The 18,644-nt window shown below is 34.6% G+C and overlaps 1 protein-coding gene across 1 annotated transcript in view; it reads left to right on the top strand.

The window, feature by feature from the left end:
• tmtc2b (transmembrane O-mannosyltransferase targeting cadherins 2b) overlaps positions 1-18,644 on the top strand; it is a 67,566-nt gene that overhangs the window by 39,440 nt on the left and 9,482 nt on the right. Inside the window, exons 4-10 of the mRNA XM_016274635.1 lie at positions 1,730-1,844; positions 2,715-2,800; positions 4,398-4,582; positions 4,959-5,037; positions 9,547-9,668; positions 13,649-13,730; positions 16,967-17,081. Of these exons, the coding sequence (XP_016130121.1) occupies positions 1,730-1,844; positions 2,715-2,800; positions 4,398-4,582; positions 4,959-5,037; positions 9,547-9,668; positions 13,649-13,730; positions 16,967-17,081 (784 nt within the window). The remainder of the gene's footprint in view (positions 1-1,729; positions 1,845-2,714; positions 2,801-4,397; positions 4,583-4,958; positions 5,038-9,546; positions 9,669-13,648; positions 13,731-16,966; positions 17,082-18,644) is intronic.

Below are 18,644 nucleotides of genomic sequence, written 5' to 3'. Positions count from 1 at the left end.
TATATATATATATATATATATATACTTTTTTTTCGAGTTAATGTTTTTATTTCAGGCAAAAACATGTTATTTTCTGATTTTATTTGTAATTAACTATAATAACACCTGCTCTTTTTAGACTATAATTCTTTATGCAGCCATATTGAATCTGAATCAGAATGAGTTTTATTGCCAGGTATGTTTACACATACGAGGAATTTGTTTTAGTGACAAGCTCCACAGTGCAACAGAATGACAGTGACAAGACAGGACACAGATAATAAAAAGAATATTATACAAAATAGGCAATGTACAAAATAGCAAAAACACAATATATAATATAGACAATATATATAATAATATAATATTTCTAGTATTTAGTTACCCAAAGTCATATTCTCATCCATCTACACTACAACAACCAGGAGAAGGTAAGTGTTAATTAAATGAGATGACAGCAGGATGTGTTGCGATCATTTATTTTCCCACAAATGCTGCTGCAAACCAAAAATGGCAGTTGCTCATCATGAAAAGTTTTTAAGTTTGAGAATTTATGTATCATGTTTCCTCAGCCTCTCTTTATTTCTGTACTCCTTTTTGGCCTATTACTCAGATATAAACATTTTAATCTAAAACATCTAATTAGATCATTTTTAGGTAAGTGATATTGACATTTACGAAGTGCACAATGGCATAAAAACAAAATCACAAATACCTTTTTAAGTACCAAGTTCCATTAGTGCAGAGAATATTTAATTTAATGTAAGCTCAAGATGACGATTTAATGCATTAGAATCATTAGAAGTTCTCCCAGTTTATCACTCACATGGATTCATGCATCAAATTCATTTTGTGTGTGGAGGAGAGCCACTGAACTGTTAAATTATCGTCCTCTCTGATTGAATTCCATCTATTAACGACAGCCCGTTATCCTCTTTGGTTAAATTCTCTCAAATTGATTGTCACAATTTCATTTAAATCATTTATCAAGCCAGACTGCATCAATATGACTTTGTAATTACCTCCCGTGATCCAATTTTACAGTCTTGCCCCTTTCATGGCACAGATACTATGCATGAGTAGCGTCTAAGATTGCATTAATATAATGTAATTTACTTTTTTCCTCGCTTGTGCCTCTCATAAGCCTTTATGAATTTCAGATTCTGTATCCACATATTTACTATGTGTCTTGGAAGCACAAAACGTTTGCATAAAGTTTCACGATGTTGCGCTGTGATGTAACCTAGCCAAACAAAATGCAGCTTTGTGAAATTTTAAGAAAATGATTTGTAGATGTTCTGGAGACAACATCAAAGATGAAACCAACAATGTAACAAGAAATTACATACAATTTACATATTTGGTTTACCAGAAAGAAATGTCCCACACTGCAACATGCACGTTACATTTTATTTGCTAAATACATTGATGCTTTATACAACCATAATAAAATATTTTGGAAATATTGTGACTACCTGGTACGATTTTGGCATTTTTAAAAAATCATCAATTTATATAATCAATACAAAATCAGACCAAACGGAAATCAGACCAGAACTGTTTTGTTTTTGTTTTGTTTTATTTTAATTATTTTATTTCTTTAATTTTTTTTTTGTTTATTTTTTTCTAATTGCACACTTATCTACTCTCTTTTTCTGAAAAAATAAATGAATACATACATAAATAAATAAATAAATAAATGTAATTTCTTGTATTTTATGAATATGAATGTTTTCTTCTCCTTCCTCAGCTTGGGGTAACTTGGGAAACGTTCTCAAGAACCAGGGAAAAGTGGTGGAGGCCGAGCAAGCCTACAGGAACGCTCTGTACTACCGGAGGAACATGGCTGACATGTTGTATAACCTGTGAGTGAGCAGACTTCCTCGTAACAGCCGACTCTATTGATATTTCCTATTAAAGCTGAAGACATCTCCTGAGAGTCCAGAGTCTGACTGTCCCCAGGTTCATCAGCCTTCCAGAGGATGGTGTCAGGGACCCCCTAGACACATTAACCCCCTCAGTCAGGGCATGAAGGCACTTAATACATCATTCATATACCGCACACAGTTCTTAGCAGTGGGGATGGGGATCCTTAGGCACCTCACAATTCGATTTGATTTTAATTCAGGGAGTTGTGATGTGATTACGAAACGATTCTCGATGCATCTCAATTTTTCAACAAGGGTGTATCCAGTGAGCGAGTTTAGAGTGACAGATTTTGCACACTACATGTCATACAATGTTTTTTTCTTTTCCATCTACCCTTCTGTAAAATTAGTACAAACACAGGGCTTTGAGTTTGTTTTTGGTCTCTGGAAGTTGATTTCATAGTTATTTAACTCAATTAAATATTGCACAAATTTGGATGCAAATGAAGTGAATATAATGAACAATTTATTTGATTACTAAATGATTTTAAATGTATGTATTTTTTCTTCTGTCTCTTTTTCTGAATGTTTGATTTTGTATGTAGTAGGTTGTTAGTCCATCGATTTGTGAAGTTGATTTAAAAAAAAAAAAAAAAACTCTTGCAGGGCATTTGGGAAACAGCTTTTTTGTTTTCTATTAGTCGATTTCATAGTTATTTAACTCAAATATCACTGAACAAACGTGGAAATAAAGTGAATATAATGGTTTATATAAAACTTCTACCTTTTTTGTTAATTTGAATGAATTGTGTTACCCATACTTTGTAACTGTTCTTGTTCTCATTTGTTCTTCCTTTTGGATTGCAGGGGTCTGTTGCTCCAGGAAAACAACAGATTCTCAGAGGCCCTCCACTACTATAAGCTGGCCATTGGGAGCAGGCCAACGCTGGCTTGTAAGTACAGCTCCTCTTTTTATTAACAATTTCAAGCCGCCTCAGTCTTCACTGTGTCCAGGCAACTACAATTTAAAAGGTCTGTGTGGCTGTGTGTGCATGCTTGAACGAAGTCCAGCATTAAAGAAATAATGATGATTCACAGGCATACACAGTCACTCTGTTTCCACTCTTGTCAAGGAATGATTGACGTTTGATTCGATTTCAACTATCTGGCGCAGTGTGGATGCATTTGCTTGCCCCGTATCCAAATGATATGCATGTGCTATTTTTGGCTGTTTTAAGGTTTTTCATAAAATGTCCCATGTTGTTTTTAGTGTCATGGGAGGAAATTATTGCTGCTCTGCTTGAATGAGTAGATTTGCCCTGGGAGGCAATTATGATGATGTGTGCAGTGGGGTCTGGGGATTTTTAAGTCAAATTTCACTTTACAAAAGAATGAGACGTTTTGTAAAAAATGTTGTGTAACATTATGGATGTTTTCAGAATCATCTAGCTTGTCGGCCAGTGTATAAGGAGATATATTTTTAATAACACAAAAGAGTAAATATTATTCAATAATAAATACAGTGACTTATCAGCATATTAAAATGACTACTTAAGGATTATTTGACAATGAAGACTGGAGTAATGGCTGCTGAAAACTCGGCTTTGCCATCACAGAAATAATTTTTAAGTATATTAAAATAGAAAATAGTTATTTTAAATTGTAGTAATATTTCACAATTTTACGTTTTTTTTTATCAAATAAATGTAGCCTTTGTCATTATAAGAGACTTTTCAAAAGCATACATTTTTTTTTTAATTATTCCAAACTTTTGACATATTTATATAGTGTATATATTCTACTATTATTTTTTTTATATTAAAAATCAAAATGAAAAAGCATTAAAGTGGCACAAAACACAGTACCAAAAACATACAAATGTTATAGAGTAATATAAACAGTAGACATAAAAGAATAAAATAAATGGATAAGAATAAGAAAATAAATTGTGAATAAAATGTAAAATAGTAAAACAACCCAGTAAACAGAGAATTATGAATAAAGTCATGTTTTTGCAGTGGTGCAATTAAAAAATTCACCCCTGGAATTTGGTGCAAAGATATTTCCTCACTCTCTACTTCCCTCACATGCTACTTTAGTGCAGTAGCATTTCCTCGCATGTTAATGTGTTGTGAGACATCTGTAACAGATCTGCAACAGTTTGAGATCAGAGCATGCACATATTGCAGCTCTTAGGAGAGTGATAGATGTCTACTTTCCCTGAGTCGCTGCTGCATGAATGGTGATAAATTGTCCCGTCCTGTGATATAAACTCATTTAAACCTGTGGTTCTGTGTGTATGTATGGTCCATTAAGAGCATCAGAATTAAGCCTGCAGCTGGAGTGGATATTCCCCTGCTGATTTAGATTTGATTCTGGCCGGGTGGATAGTGAATATGTATTGGCACCTTATCGACTAGACTGCAGGCCGCTGATCTGCATAAATCAACTAGCTCATTCCAGCAGCCCCAGTGGAAGTCTTTCTCTGAGCCTCAATAAGCCTCATTACCTTCTGCACTTATTTTCACCCTTTTTTTCTCTCTCTTTCAGCCGCCTACTTGAACACAGGGATTGTCCTGATGAACCAGGGCCTTCTAGAAGAGGCCAAGCGCACTTTTGTCACTTGTGCCGATATCCCAGATGAAAACCTGAAGGATCCTCATGCACACAAGAGCTCAGTCACCAGCTGCCTGTATAACCTGGGAAAGCTTCTTCATGAGCAGGGCCACCAGGAGGTGAGATGCTCTCTAGCACAGTTAAAGACTTTAGATTTAAAGTCTGTGCACACCAAATCTGATGTAATAAAATTATATGACAGTATAAAAGTCAGTTTTCACACCACAACTTTTCAGACCAATGCTTTAAACATGAAGTGTGTAATTTCTGAGCTTTTTCAAATTGGTTTCCTAGGAAATACATAAAAGTGATCCTAGCCTCTGAATAGAACGATCATAGCAATTTGATATTTCAGACTCTTGATTTAGTTGGCTTGTTTTGTTTAAAATTTTGTTTGTAAAAATTAGGACTTGGAATGAATAGACTTTTAGTCGGAGTACTTTGTTATGCTTTCATTTGTGGCTTTTTATTAATTAATGGTGTATTTATTTTTAGGAGGCCATATCTGTTTATAAAGAAGCGACACAGAAGATGCCCAGGCAGTTTGCCCCACAGAGCCTTTATAATATGATGGGTAAGTTTGACACTCTCTAGAATGCTTTGTTCCAGAGTCAGATATATTTGTCTAAAGGGGCAATGTGTTTATGCGGTTTAAGGTTAAAAAAACACATTATTTTCCCCATAATGTACATTATTGTTGCTCCTCTATGCCTTTCTGAAACGTGTCGATTTTTACAAAGCTCATCGGTCTGAAAAGCGAGGTGTACGCTGATTGGCCAGCTATCCAGTGCGTTGTGATTGGCTGAATACCTCAAGCATGTGACGGAAATGTTACGCCCCTTACCATACTGTGATGCCGTGTCCCGGTGCGACAAGACAAAAACAATAAAACCCATTACAAACGAGGCATTTGTTGCATCCAGTGGGGACATAATTACTGATTATAATGACTTATACTGTCTTTTTATGCATTGTGTTGCGTATCGCGCAGCGTAAACATAAAACCATGTCTGGAGAAAGGACAAACAACAAGTGCTACTCTACACTGCTCAAAACTCGCGTTTGAATCATCAGTGGCAAATTCTTTAAATATAAAAAACGTACTTACAGGCTGTGAGTCAGGAGCACCAGACTGTCCTTGCAAAGTTGGAACTGCCCCACTTTATAGAAACCGACACCGGCATTGTAGGCTACTCTCACAGGAAACAGTCCTCATCCTCCGCAAAAAACTCCGCTTCGCCCACAGTGAAAGCCGATCCGGCGATCCACAGCGCCAAGTTGATGTATTCCCTCAGCGACCAGCACAGATCAGCTCTAGGCATGACGAAGCGGATATTGTCCTCTTTTGGAAGACCAAACAAAGTAGTTTCGCTTTCACAGCGAAACACACAGCGCCTTCACGACATGGCAGCAACAACAATACTACAGCGAGAATCAAAGTTACGCCTTCTTTCTTTGCGTGAACATTTGGGTGGTGTTATGCAAATCTTCCCACATCGTGACGTAGATATGTGGGGGCGTGTTAGAACGAGCCGTTTTAGGAGGGCGTGGTTGACTCTTAACTTTTATAAAGAATATCTCTTTGGATTTGAGACTTTAGTCTTTGCGACTTTACAGATCTTCTTTATGCACCAAGAGCTTGTAACACTCCAAAGAGAAAGGAAAAATTGAAATCACATCATATGACCCCTTTAAAAGAAAAAAGCCATTGCTCCATTACGCCGGTCTTCAGTGTCAAATGATCCTTCAGAAATAATTTTAATATACCTGATTTAGAGCTAAAAAAAAATAAGATTTCACATTATTATCATTGTTGAAAGCAGTTGTGCTGCGTATTATTTTTGTGGAAACTGATGGATTCTTTCAGGATTCTTTGATGTATAGAAAGTTCAAAAGAAAAGCATTTATTTGAAATGGAAATCTTTTGTAAAGTGACACATCTTTACTGTCACTTTTGATCAGTTTAATTCAATCTTGATGAATAAAAGTATTAATTTCAGTAAAAAAATTTAGAAATTATTAAAAATACACATAATTTAATTTAATATTGTTGCAGTGTATGTCTTGTTTCTAGGCAGATTGTTTTGTTTTTCTTAGCAGAGACTTTAAGCTTATCTACAAGATAATAAATTCTACAAGATAAGCTAGTTAAGCTGTCTACGCGATAATAAAATAATTTCAACTCAAATCAATATTTGACATCCGTATATTTATTTGGTAAGCAGTTATGTAATAAGTGGGATCATGTACAGTCAGCAGGCCATTATTGCAAAATAAACCCCTTCAGGGTAATACAAGACCTCACCGTCAGGTTTATTTCACAATAGTGACCGACTAACTGTACATTATTCCTTACTTACTGTAACTACATGTTGTTTTTATCTTGTCTCAGCAGTGGTTCTGTAATTGTAATGGTGTCTTTTCTTGTGAACCCACTTCCATAGCGTTCTTTGATCTATAGAATTGATTTTGTCAGATTGAGTCAACAGCTAGAGTTAGAGGCTTTGCACAATACAGAGAGTGTGAGAATCTTTCTGTTTTATTTAGAGCATGGGAACAAACTGTTGGATTTTAATATCTTATGCAATACATTTACCAGCCTTTCCCTCCCATCTCATTTTCTCACAATTATCTCCTCTTAACTGTATTTTTTCTTTCCACTCCTAATTCATTATTTGATCCCTTTCCCCATGTTAATTTCTTTCCAAGCTTAATTGTTGTAAATTTTTCGGTTTTGAGTTTTTTTTGTTTGTTGTCACAGTTTCAGCTATATTGAGCTCGTTCTAACAGCCAAAATCATCAGCTGTCTCTTCTGACAAACTGAGCCAAATACAGCTTGACTGAGGAGGTTAGATTGCGTGTTGAACAATGTTAAACAAAACTTTGAATTGGTAAATATACCAGCTTGTGAACATTTTGTACACTACCGTTCAAAAGTAAGACTCTTTTTTTTTATGTTTTTGAAAGAAGTTTGTTACCAAGGCTGCATTTATTTGATCATAAATATAGTAAAAACAGCAGAAAAAATATATAGTTTAATATACTTTAAAATGTATTTTATTCCTGTGATGCAAAGTTGAATTTTCAGCAACCATTAGTACAGTCTTTAGTGTCACATGATCCTTCAGAAATCATTATAATATGCTGATTTGATGCTCAAGAAACATTGTTTTTCAGGATTCTTTGAGAAATAGAACATTCAAAAGAATAGAATGTATTTTAAATCGAATTGAAAATGGCTTTACTGTCACTTTTGATCAGTTTAGTGCATCCATGCTAAATAAAAGTATTACAGTAGCGTAGTAGTTTTTTTTTTTTTCATTGCTAAATTCAAGATTCCATTTGATCATATTCTTTACTGTTAGGACTCTTCAGAAACAATGTTTTTCTATTGCACAAAACAAATGTGTGATGAATAAAGAAGTGTGTTTAAGGTTTACTAAATGAGTCAGAGTTTTCTGTATTTCTTGAAAATCTGCATTTCCAAAGCAATATTCATTTTATTTTACAAACATGGCGAGAATTTTTTGTGTCGACATCATTCCCAGCTGTCATTAGTTAGCCATCTGCAGTATGTCATTTTTTTATCTTTAAAATAATAGCTGAAAATTCCAGCATTATTTGACTTCAGGCGGTTTTAATGACCCACGTGTTCTATATTTGACACCAACATGACATGAGTGTGGACAGATATGTATTGAGACTGCCGGTCATGTGAAACCCCAGTGTAGTCACGTACCCTCTGCTTATGTTAATTTAGCTCTAATTACATTTCATTAACATTGTTTAGGCTGTGTTATCTCAGTGAAGTAGCTATGATACACTCTTCTGTAATAATCTGTCTTAGAGGAGCGTGTGTGTTATTGCAGGTGGGTGGGAGCTGGAGGCTGGCTGAGGTATTAGATGTTGTTTAAAGGATAGGAGTGTGTGTTTATACTTGTGTCATATGGAGTCAGCTTTTACGGTTGGATTTATAAGAGTGTAGGGTTGGCGCTGGGACAGACACGGCTTTGAATTGCTGAGCTGAAGACCGTAGGGCACAGTATTTAAGTATTTTGTTTTAGTTTCTTTACATATAATTTTTTTTATGTATTTATTCTTTTTTTTAATTAACTGTTAATAAGTTAATAAAATAAATTATTAAATGTTGTCATTTTTTGCACTTTATTTGTTTTGCTCAGTGTGTGTTTACAATTTTTTATGTACAGTGCTTAAACTTTTTATGCTCAATTCAAACTTAACACTGATTAAGTAAACATTTGTATGTATGTAAATTATATTTAGTATACGTAAATATATATATATATACATATATGTATGTATATATACATATATGTATGTATATGTATGTATATGTATATGTATGTATATATATATATATATATATATTACATATATGTATGTATATATACACTTATGTATGTATATATATATATATATATACACATATATGTATATATGTGTGTGTGTGTGTGTGTATATATATATATATATATATATATATACACACATTGTGTTTATTTGTGGTAATAAAATTTTGTAATACTTTTATTCAGCAAAAAGACTTTTACATTGTTACAAAAGATTTCTATCGTGAAACATATGATTTCTGAAGAGTTTAAAATAATTTTACATTTTGATAATATTTTATCATTTTTACTTAGTTTTTTTTTTCCTGTAGTAACTAATGAATAAATGCAACCTGAGTGAGCATGAAATACCCATTTCAAAAACATAAAAAAAATGGGCAGGTTTATTTTTGACACGACTACTATTTTTTTAATTAATTTTTTAATCACATGCAAAAATTGCAAAATTATCTAATATAAATATTCAAGTAAAATCTTATAAATAACTGAATGTCTGCTGATCGGAAAACAATCACTTAATGTTGGTTTCACTCATTTTACTTAAATGGACGGAGGGCTCCAGTATCACTTTTCATCGAGTGTCTGAATTTTTGTGGGTCATTTTTAGTTGACTGCCTCCATTTCTGTTATGGGATAAACCACGGCGAGGGGGGTGGTTATGTGCTTTATTAACTTCTGACCTGTTGACCTGACCCCGTCTCCTCCCCTCACAGGAGAGGCCTACATGAGGCTGAACAAACTAACAGAGGCAGAACACTGGTATAAGGAATCCCTCCGAGCCAAACCGGACCATATACCTGCACACCTCACTTACGGCAAGCTCCTGGCAATGATGGTAAACTCACACTCTAAAGCACACTGACTGAATAAGGGATTGAGTTGGCTAGTTGTTAAATATTTAGGCTTGCAAACGAAAGGTTACAAGTTTGAACACAAGCGAAGACCAATAAAATATCCCTTTTAGGTCAGAATAGTGGTATCCTTAATTGAAAATTTCATCATAATTTATGATCCCTTGTGTTTTTCTAAACCTGTATGATTTTGCTCTTCTGTGGAATACAAAAGAAAACATTTGTCCATAATAGTCCATATAATAAAAGTCAATGGGTCCCAAGCAAACATTTTATAGACAAAAAACACAGAGACATCTGCTAATTAATTGATTAGTAACTCAAACATGATTGTCTGGAAGACAAAACTCTCTTTTGAACATTAAATACCCTTTAGGCACAACAAGGCTTGAGCACACATTGGCTTTCTGTGTCTAAGAGAAGGAGCCATTTAATAAAGAAACCCTTTTTATCCATAAATCTTAACTTAGAAGAAGTCCCTTTAGGCCAAACGCATTCTTTCTTTCTCTCTGATATTGAAACATTAAACCGAAAAAGTGAAGCAGCTAAAAAAAAACAGAAGGCCGGATTAGTCGCACGTATGCCCTGGGTCTGAATTCACTCAGCAGAAATCCGTGTGGACAGATAAGAGAGAAAATGTGTTAAAAAGGGTTGAGAAAAGGCGATGGCTCAGAGTTCCTGCTCTGCTGCGGAGCGGGTTGTTTTACGTTTACCTGTGTCTGTCTCCTTTCATTTCCACTCTGGCCATATGGTCCTCTTCAGGCCTTTTACCGTCTTCATTTACCATCTTTTTTATTTTTTTATTTTTTTATCAATTTTGCTTTTATTTTGTTTGTTTAGATATTCTTGACCCTGTCATATACCTTAGTGCAAATAACAAAAACAGTGTAGTATTCATAGCATACTCTTCATAAACCGTTTAGATTAACCACACATTTCTGCCAGTTACATCATTTCACACAGCCAAGAATAAGCAATGTCAGATGAAAGGGTTCTGTGTCTCTGTCCCTCTCTTTCTTTTTCTCGTCTCAGTTGACTAAAAACCCAAGACCCTGTCCTCAAACATCTCAATCCAGGGCCTCACACTGTAACCAAAGAATGCAAGTAAACTACACAAACTTCTTGAATGAAGCCATTGGAAGAGGCCAGAACAAGTCATTCCACCAGAGACAAAGTCAATCCATCACAAAGCCGTACTGCTGTGCTGAAACTCACTCAAGTGAGAGCAAATTCAAAAGGTGTTGTCTTCACTTCAGAGCCGTATTGATTTTGAAGAAAGTTTTCAGCTCAAAGCACTCAGGTCCTTGCGGTTTCTGCTTGCTTAATGCAGAAACAGGGTAAAACATGAGTACCCATAATCATTTGGGTAAAAATGAAGCTACCTCAGGGTTTAGTGGGCCTGGGCAGTGATTTGATCAGTTCACTGACCTTGAATGGATGAAAGGAAAAAAAGTTGTGTGCACTTATGCAGGTTTGATGTAGTGAGTATTTGTTCATCAGTTCCACCTGTGATCCTTAAAACATGTTGTTTCATGAATGATGTGTTTGTAAGTACATTGGTTTCTTGTTAGTTTGTAGTTTATTTGCATGGCAACATTCATTATTTTTAGGCTGTCAATTGACTAAAACCTTTAATGGTTTTTAATTGTGATATTCCAATTAATTTAATCAAATTAAACACACACATCATTATTTGTTAAAAGAATTATTGTACTTCAGTATTGAACTTTTCTGATAATAGAAAAATCCCTGTTGATACAATTACAATTAATTATATAGCATGATTAATGAGCTTTTTTTCAAATGAATTACACTGAATTAAAGTGTTAAATTAAATTGACAGCCCTATATAATAGCTCTTTAAAATTGTTTTAGATAACACAACATATTCCTATCCCCATGCTGTCAGTCTTCTTATAAAGAGTAATATTGTGAAGTATTACTATGATTTAAAATAACTGTTTTCTATTGCAATATATTTTAAAATGTAATTTATTCATGTGTCGGCAAAGCTGAATTTTCAGCATCATTACTCCAGTCTTCAGTGTCACATGATCCTTTAGAAATCTTTCTAATGTGCAGATTTGATGCTCAGGAAACATTTCTTAATATGAAAGTTGTGCTGTTTTTTTTTTGTGTGAAAATTGTGAATTTAGAAAGATTTCTTTCAGGATTTTTTGATTAATAGGAATTTCCAAAGAACAGAATTGATTTGAAACAGAATTATTTATGAAAAAGTCCTTACTGTCACTTCTCTCTGTCGTCTTAATGTCATTAATTCATCTAAAAATATAAATTAATGATAAGGCAGTGCTCATCCTGTTAGCATCACATTGTCGTGGCATCATTTCCAGGTGGGGAACAGGGAAATCTTCACGGTCAGGGGTCGAAAGACGGAGACATGATGAAACTCAGTCCTTTCCCCTGCTGTGCTGACCTTCCCTGACCTCTCTTCACAAACTCACCAGGTCAAAGAGCCCAACCCCAGGGATGCGAGTGTGTCTGTGTGTGTGAGTGTTTCAGCTGTGTTATTGAATTCTCTCATTTCCGCCACTAATCAGGCTCAGAATCCGTTCATGAGCAAGTTGGAGCAGCAGTGTGTCTGTTGTCTCTCTGATGTCATGCTCAGATTAAGGGGTCAGGGGTCCAGCACAGGGGTGTGTATGTGTGTTCACGCAAGGGAGTGACGCAGGATATTGCTTTAGAGTGATAACACGACCTCTGCGTGTGACACAGGCATGCATTTTTTCATATGAAACAAAACCCCTAAATAAAATTTTGATTTACTCCACTGTTCAGAAGTTTGGGGTCAATAAGATGTTTTTTAAGGAAATTAATACATTGATACATGTTTCTTGAGCACAAAGTTAGCAAATTAGAATGATTTCTGAAGGATCATGTGACACTAAAGACTGGAGTAATGGCTGCTGAAAATTCAGTTTTGCCATCACAGGAATTAATAAAATTTTAAGATATATTAAAATAAAAACTGTTATTTTAAATTGTAATAATATTTCACAATATTCCTGTTTTTATTGTATTCTGATACAAATAAATGCAGCCTTAGTGAGCATAAAAGACTTTTCACAAACATTAAAAAATCTTAAAAAACCCAAACTTTACTTCCTCTTGTCCCCCCCCCGCATAAAATATACAGGTCAAGTGTTCCAAGTGACGGTTTCTTTATTTTTTTCAGACTCTTGACATGGTGTAAGTTTGCAAACATCCATGTCTAACATTAAACAGCACTGGCTCTATCAAGTGTAGGCAGCCCTGTGAGTGCAATGCATTGATTTAAAGTTACACATCACTGCGCTGGGGATTTAAATTATACAGTGTAAATAAAAATATATCACTGTTTTGCATCTGGTCTGCAGATAAATCCATGCATGGTTAATCAAGTGAATCGTGAGAACAGGGTATTACAGGGTATTATAATGCATCTCAGACTGGAACCAGTATGAATTCTTCAGGTTTTAAGATGCACTGGAGATGTATTCGGTTTTTCTCATTCGGTTCTCTGGAATGTTTTTGTATAATGACCACTAAATATTCTCTCAATTTTTCTCTCTTATCATTCAGGGGTCTCTTTCTTTTTGTCTGATAAAATTATATCTTAAATCAAAATGTCATATTTATTAAGTAGCATAATATACAGTCAATGCAATCCCATTGCATTAAATATAAAATATGATTTTATTTGTTATATTCTTTTTATTATTCTTTTTTTGTTGTTTTTGTCTGTTATTTATTTAGTTTTAATTTAAGGATAGTTCTTGGAATTACTAATGCAGTCAAAATGTGCAGTTGTAGCAGCATTAGGCACTGGAATTGCTAAACACATTTCCTGTTGCTCTAGTGAACATTATATATCAGGACAAAGGTTAAAAATGAAAAATGAAAGTTTCCATGAAAACCTCGCCGTGAAGAAATTCCTGATATGCCTTGTTTGTTTTCATTTCAGGGTCAGAAAACAGAAGCGGAGAAGTTCTTTCTCAAGGCGATCGAGCTCGATCCTACTAAAGGAAACTGCTATATGCATTATGGTTGGTATTACTTTATTTTATTTCTCCTAAACATGCACACATGGGCTGAAATGACATTAGCTAGTCATCCAGTAATGCAAAGATAATGAGGTCATTTGAATACACTCATTGCATCTACTCTAGCTTTGCTGACGTAGTGAGTTGATGTACTCCACTGTTCAGAAGTTTAGGGGGCAATAAGATGTTTTTTAAGGAAATTAATACATTGATACATGTTTCTTGAGCACAAAGTTAGCAAATTAGAATGATTTCTGAAGGATCATGTGACACTAAAGACTGGAGTAATGGCTGCTGAAAATTCAGTTTTGCCATCACAGGAATTAATAAAATTTTAAGATATATTAAAATAAAAACTGTTATTTTAAATTGTAATAATATTTCACAATATTCCTGTTTTTATTGTATTCTGATACAAATAAATGCAGCCTTAGTGAGCATAAAAGACTTTTCAAAAACATTAAAAAATCTTAAAAAACCCAAACTTTACTTACTCTTGTCCCCCCCCCGCATAAAATATACAGGTCAAGTGTTCCAAGTGACGGTTTCTTTATTTTTTTCAGACTCTTGACATGGTGTAAGTTTGCAAACATCCATGTCTAACATTAAACAGCACTGGCTCTATCAAGTGTAGGCAGCCCTGTGAGTGCAATGCATTGATTTAAAGTTACACATCACTGCGCTGGGGATTTAAATTATACAGTGTAAATAAAAATATATCACTGTTTTGCATCTGGTCTGCAGATAAATCCATGCATGGTTAATCAAGTGAATCGTGAGAACAGGGTATTACAGGGTATTATAATGCATCTCAGACTGGAACCAGTATGAATTCTTCAGGTTTTAAGATGCACTGGAGATGTATTCGGTTTTTCTCATTCGGTTCTCTGGAATGTTTTTGTATAATGACCACTAAATATTCTCTCAATTTTTCTCTCTTATCATTCAGGGGTCTCTTTCTTTTTGTCTGATAAAATTATATCTTAAATCAAAATGTCATATTTATTAAGTAGCATAATATACAGTCAATGCAATCCCATTGCATTAAATATAAAATATGATTTTATTTGTTATATTCTTTTTATTATTCTTTTTTTGTTGTTTTTGTCTGTTATTTATTTAGTTTTAATTTAAGGATAGTTCTTGGAATTACTAATGCAGTCAAAATGTGCAGTTGTAGCAGCATTAGGCACTGGAATTGCTAAACACATTTCCTGTTGCTCTAGTGAACATTATATATCAGGACAAAGGTTAAAAATGAAAAATGAAAGTTTCCATGAAAACCTCGCCGTGAAGAAATTCCTGATATGCCTTGTTTGTTTTCATTTCAGGGTCAGAAAACAGAAGCGGAGAAGTTCTTTCTCAAGGCGATCGAGCTCGATCCTACTAAAGGAAACTGCTATATGCATTATGGTTGGTATTACTTTATTTTATTTCTCCTAAACATGCACACATGGGCTGAAATGACATTAGCTAGTCATCCAGTAATGCAAAGATAATGAGGTCATTTGAATACACTCATTGCATCTACTCTAGCTTTGCTGACGTAGTGAAATTCGTGTATACTCTGTAACGCCTTGTGCGGTTTCTCCTGAACTCCATGTTGGCCATAATTGTTCGCATTTAGTTCTTTAGCAGACATTTGTCATGTAATTCAGGTTACGTTTGTAGGCTCTTTCACAGCAAGATAGATGGTGCCGTGCAGGAAATCATTGTTTCGGTGTTATCTGAAGCGTACCTGGTATACAGATGTTATTCCAGTGAGACGAATCCTCCCACGCCTCAGCGAGCAGAGAGAGATAACGAGGACTTATTCCTCTAAGGAGTTTTCATGTGTGTCTGCATGAATGTGATTTTGCCAAATTATATCCTGTGGCCATTTTCTTCAACAGAGATTATTGTAGCTCAGTTTACTTCCTAGGGATTTTTATTTATTTATTTGTTTTACCTCCCTACAGTATTTTTGCTTCATTTTGGAACCTTTTCTCAAATTATTACTTTTTGTGCATCACATCCTTATTTTCAGTGTTAATTTTACAGTTTTTTTAGTCATAGTTTTTGATGAACATGTCAGTTTAATCAACTTTTTGTTCTGCCATTTTTATTAATTTGAATCAGTTTTACAGACTAAAATGGAAATGTTGATGAAAATATTATTTTAGTTTATGATCATGACAAAAAAAAGTCATACTGTAACAGCCACAATTTTAAAACATAAAAAACATTAACAATTCTAAATGCATTAATACTGTACAGTATGCAGTCATATTTATAATTGACAGTATTTGTTTTCGATATAAAAGTATAACGTTTTTATTTAATTTTTATAATTTATTAATTATCCTAATAATGGTCTTTACCGTTTTTTTCCTCAGATCCTTGATTTTTATAGTTGACCTGTCCCTGGATGCTCCCATGTATTGGATTTTGTCTAGATAAACACAGCATCACTGGCTAACCCCGACAATATGTTTTCCACTCGATCGCTGCCAAGGCATCTGCGTAATATAATTTAGTACGTGTCTGATCAGACATCTTCAGAGCACGTACTATCCAAAGGCCATAAGGATGATCTTGTATTTCCTTCTATTGTTCTCTAGTGCATAACCACTGGACTGGAGAATGTGGCTGCTGCTTTGTATTTTCCATTTTGCATAATAGACCACCACAGTCATTTACTAGAGAAAGATAGTTTGAAAAGAGCTTATTCATTCCAGATTTTTGTAATATTTGTATTAAACCATACATTTGTGCCGTCCAAAAATGCCATAACCAGTGACAATGTTCTAGCATTCTTTGATTTGCATTACATCGCTTCTTAGGTTTCTACTTTGGGCCATTGCTGTTTGGGAAAAAATGTTTGGTTTTGGCCCAGTGGTGTTCAGAAATGTGGAGAGCCGCTTCGCCAAATAGCAGCAGGTTATTTATTCCACTTCAGTCTTGACAGATGCCTCTAGCAACAATACTGCAGAGGTTTCAGATCCCAGTCAGTCCCCTTTCCTCAACCTTACAGGAGTAAGCATTTAATTTATCACGGAAACATGCCTATCGGAGAAATCTCAATTGGACAAATGGTCTGTCAGTACAGCGCCCTTACTATCTCATGTTTCACAAAATCATTGAGAGGGCAGACCAAACTATCCGTCCCACAGCCAAAGGAAATATTTCATATTTGTCTTTCCGAGGAAGTAAAAGCAAATATCAAATGAAATTCCCCCACTTTTTTTTTTCTTCCTTAGGTCAATTTTTGCTGGAGGAGTCACGGCTTTTGGAGGCCGCTGAAATGGCAGAGAAAGCCGCCCAGTTGGACAGTGAAGAATTTGATGTGGTTTTCAGTGCAGCTCACATGCTCAGGTGAGGAGGACATGCTAAATCCATAAGGACTACAATTTTTGCTATGATTAAATACCCATATTCCTGGAATATATAGATAGATAGACCTGCACTCCCGTGGGACCTAACACAACAAGTGCGGTGCGGGACAACTCTTGATGGGCGAGTGCAGGTGCGGGCGGGAAGAGACTTGTGTGTGTGTGTGTGTGTGTGTGTGTGCGGGATGCAGAAGAATAAAATGATTTGCGGGACTCCCGCAAAATAGAAATGATCTAAACACAAAATGTCTAAAACATATAAATTGTTATTTATGTGTTACACAAAAGCAAAAAGAACAACTAATAACATTTAAAATAGCTAGTCAGAGTTTCTATTTATAACACGTGTTTAAAGGGTTGCAATGTAGCCAATCACAGACTCAGCTATTGATTTCTGGAACGCACAAAGTGTAGACATTGTGAAAGATTCATTATGCATATGTTCATTGTGTTATAACAGAGCTTTATGAGCGATGAACTGTGCGATGAACTGTGATGTCAGCTTTTAGTGATAATAAAGGAAGCGCTGATCGCATTCTGCCATGCCAAACAATGCACGCAGCAGCCCATGCTTGCATTTCTGTTAAAAATAACAGTGGTTTGTGAATGTTGATGCTTAGCCTAAATAACAAATATTTTATCGGGAGCATTTATGCTGGGATGTTGTGAATCTTAGATGTTACAGAACCATTTAATGTAAATGTCTTTGATGTGCTGAAAAAAAATCTATATAGATTACTTTTTAAGCAGGACAAAACATGAATGTCACGGGCCCAGATAAGGCAAGGCAAGTTTATTTGTATAGCACATTTCATACACAATGGTAATTCAAAGTGCTTTACATAAAATAAAATAAAATAAAATAAAAACAATAATCACAACAATAAAACAAGGAATTTAAAAACATTGAAAATTATTAAAAAAATATATATTTAAGAGGTTTCAAATTAATTTAAGGAAACGATTATACATATAATATAGTGCAATCAGTTCGGACATCGCACAGTGCTCATTCAATAAATGCACAGCTAAACAGATGAGTTTTGAGTCTGCATTTAAATGTGACTAATGTTTTAGCACATCTGATCTCTTCTGGAAGCTGATTCCAACTGCGGGTGGCATAATAGCTAAAAGCACATTCCCCTTGTTTTGTGTGAACCCTTGGTATTTCTAACTGACTAGTTTAATCAACTTTTTGTTCTGCCATTTTTATTAATTTGAATCAGTTTTACAGACTAAAATGGAAATGTTGATGAAAATATTATTTTAGTTTATGATCATGACAAAAAAAAGTCATACTGTAACAGCCACAATTTTAAAACATAAAAAACATTAACAATTCTAAATGCATTAATACTGTACAGTATGCAGTCATATTTATAATTGACAGTATTTGTTTTCGATATAAAAGTATAACGTTTTTATTTAATTTTTATAATTTATTAATTATCCTAATAATGGTCTTTACCGTTTTTTTCCTCAGATCCTTGATTTTTATAGTTGACCTGTCCCTGGATGCTCCCATGTATTGGATTTTGTCTAGATA

This window comes from Sinocyclocheilus grahami, unplaced genomic scaffold (genome assembly GCF_001515645.1).
Source record: "Sinocyclocheilus grahami isolate Dianchi unplaced genomic scaffold, SAMN03320097.WGS_v1.1 scaffold88.1, whole genome shotgun sequence".
NCBI classification, from domain to species: domain Eukaryota; kingdom Metazoa; phylum Chordata; class Actinopteri; order Cypriniformes; family Cyprinidae; genus Sinocyclocheilus; species Sinocyclocheilus grahami.
This window is presented reverse-complemented; position numbering and strand designations above follow the sequence as displayed.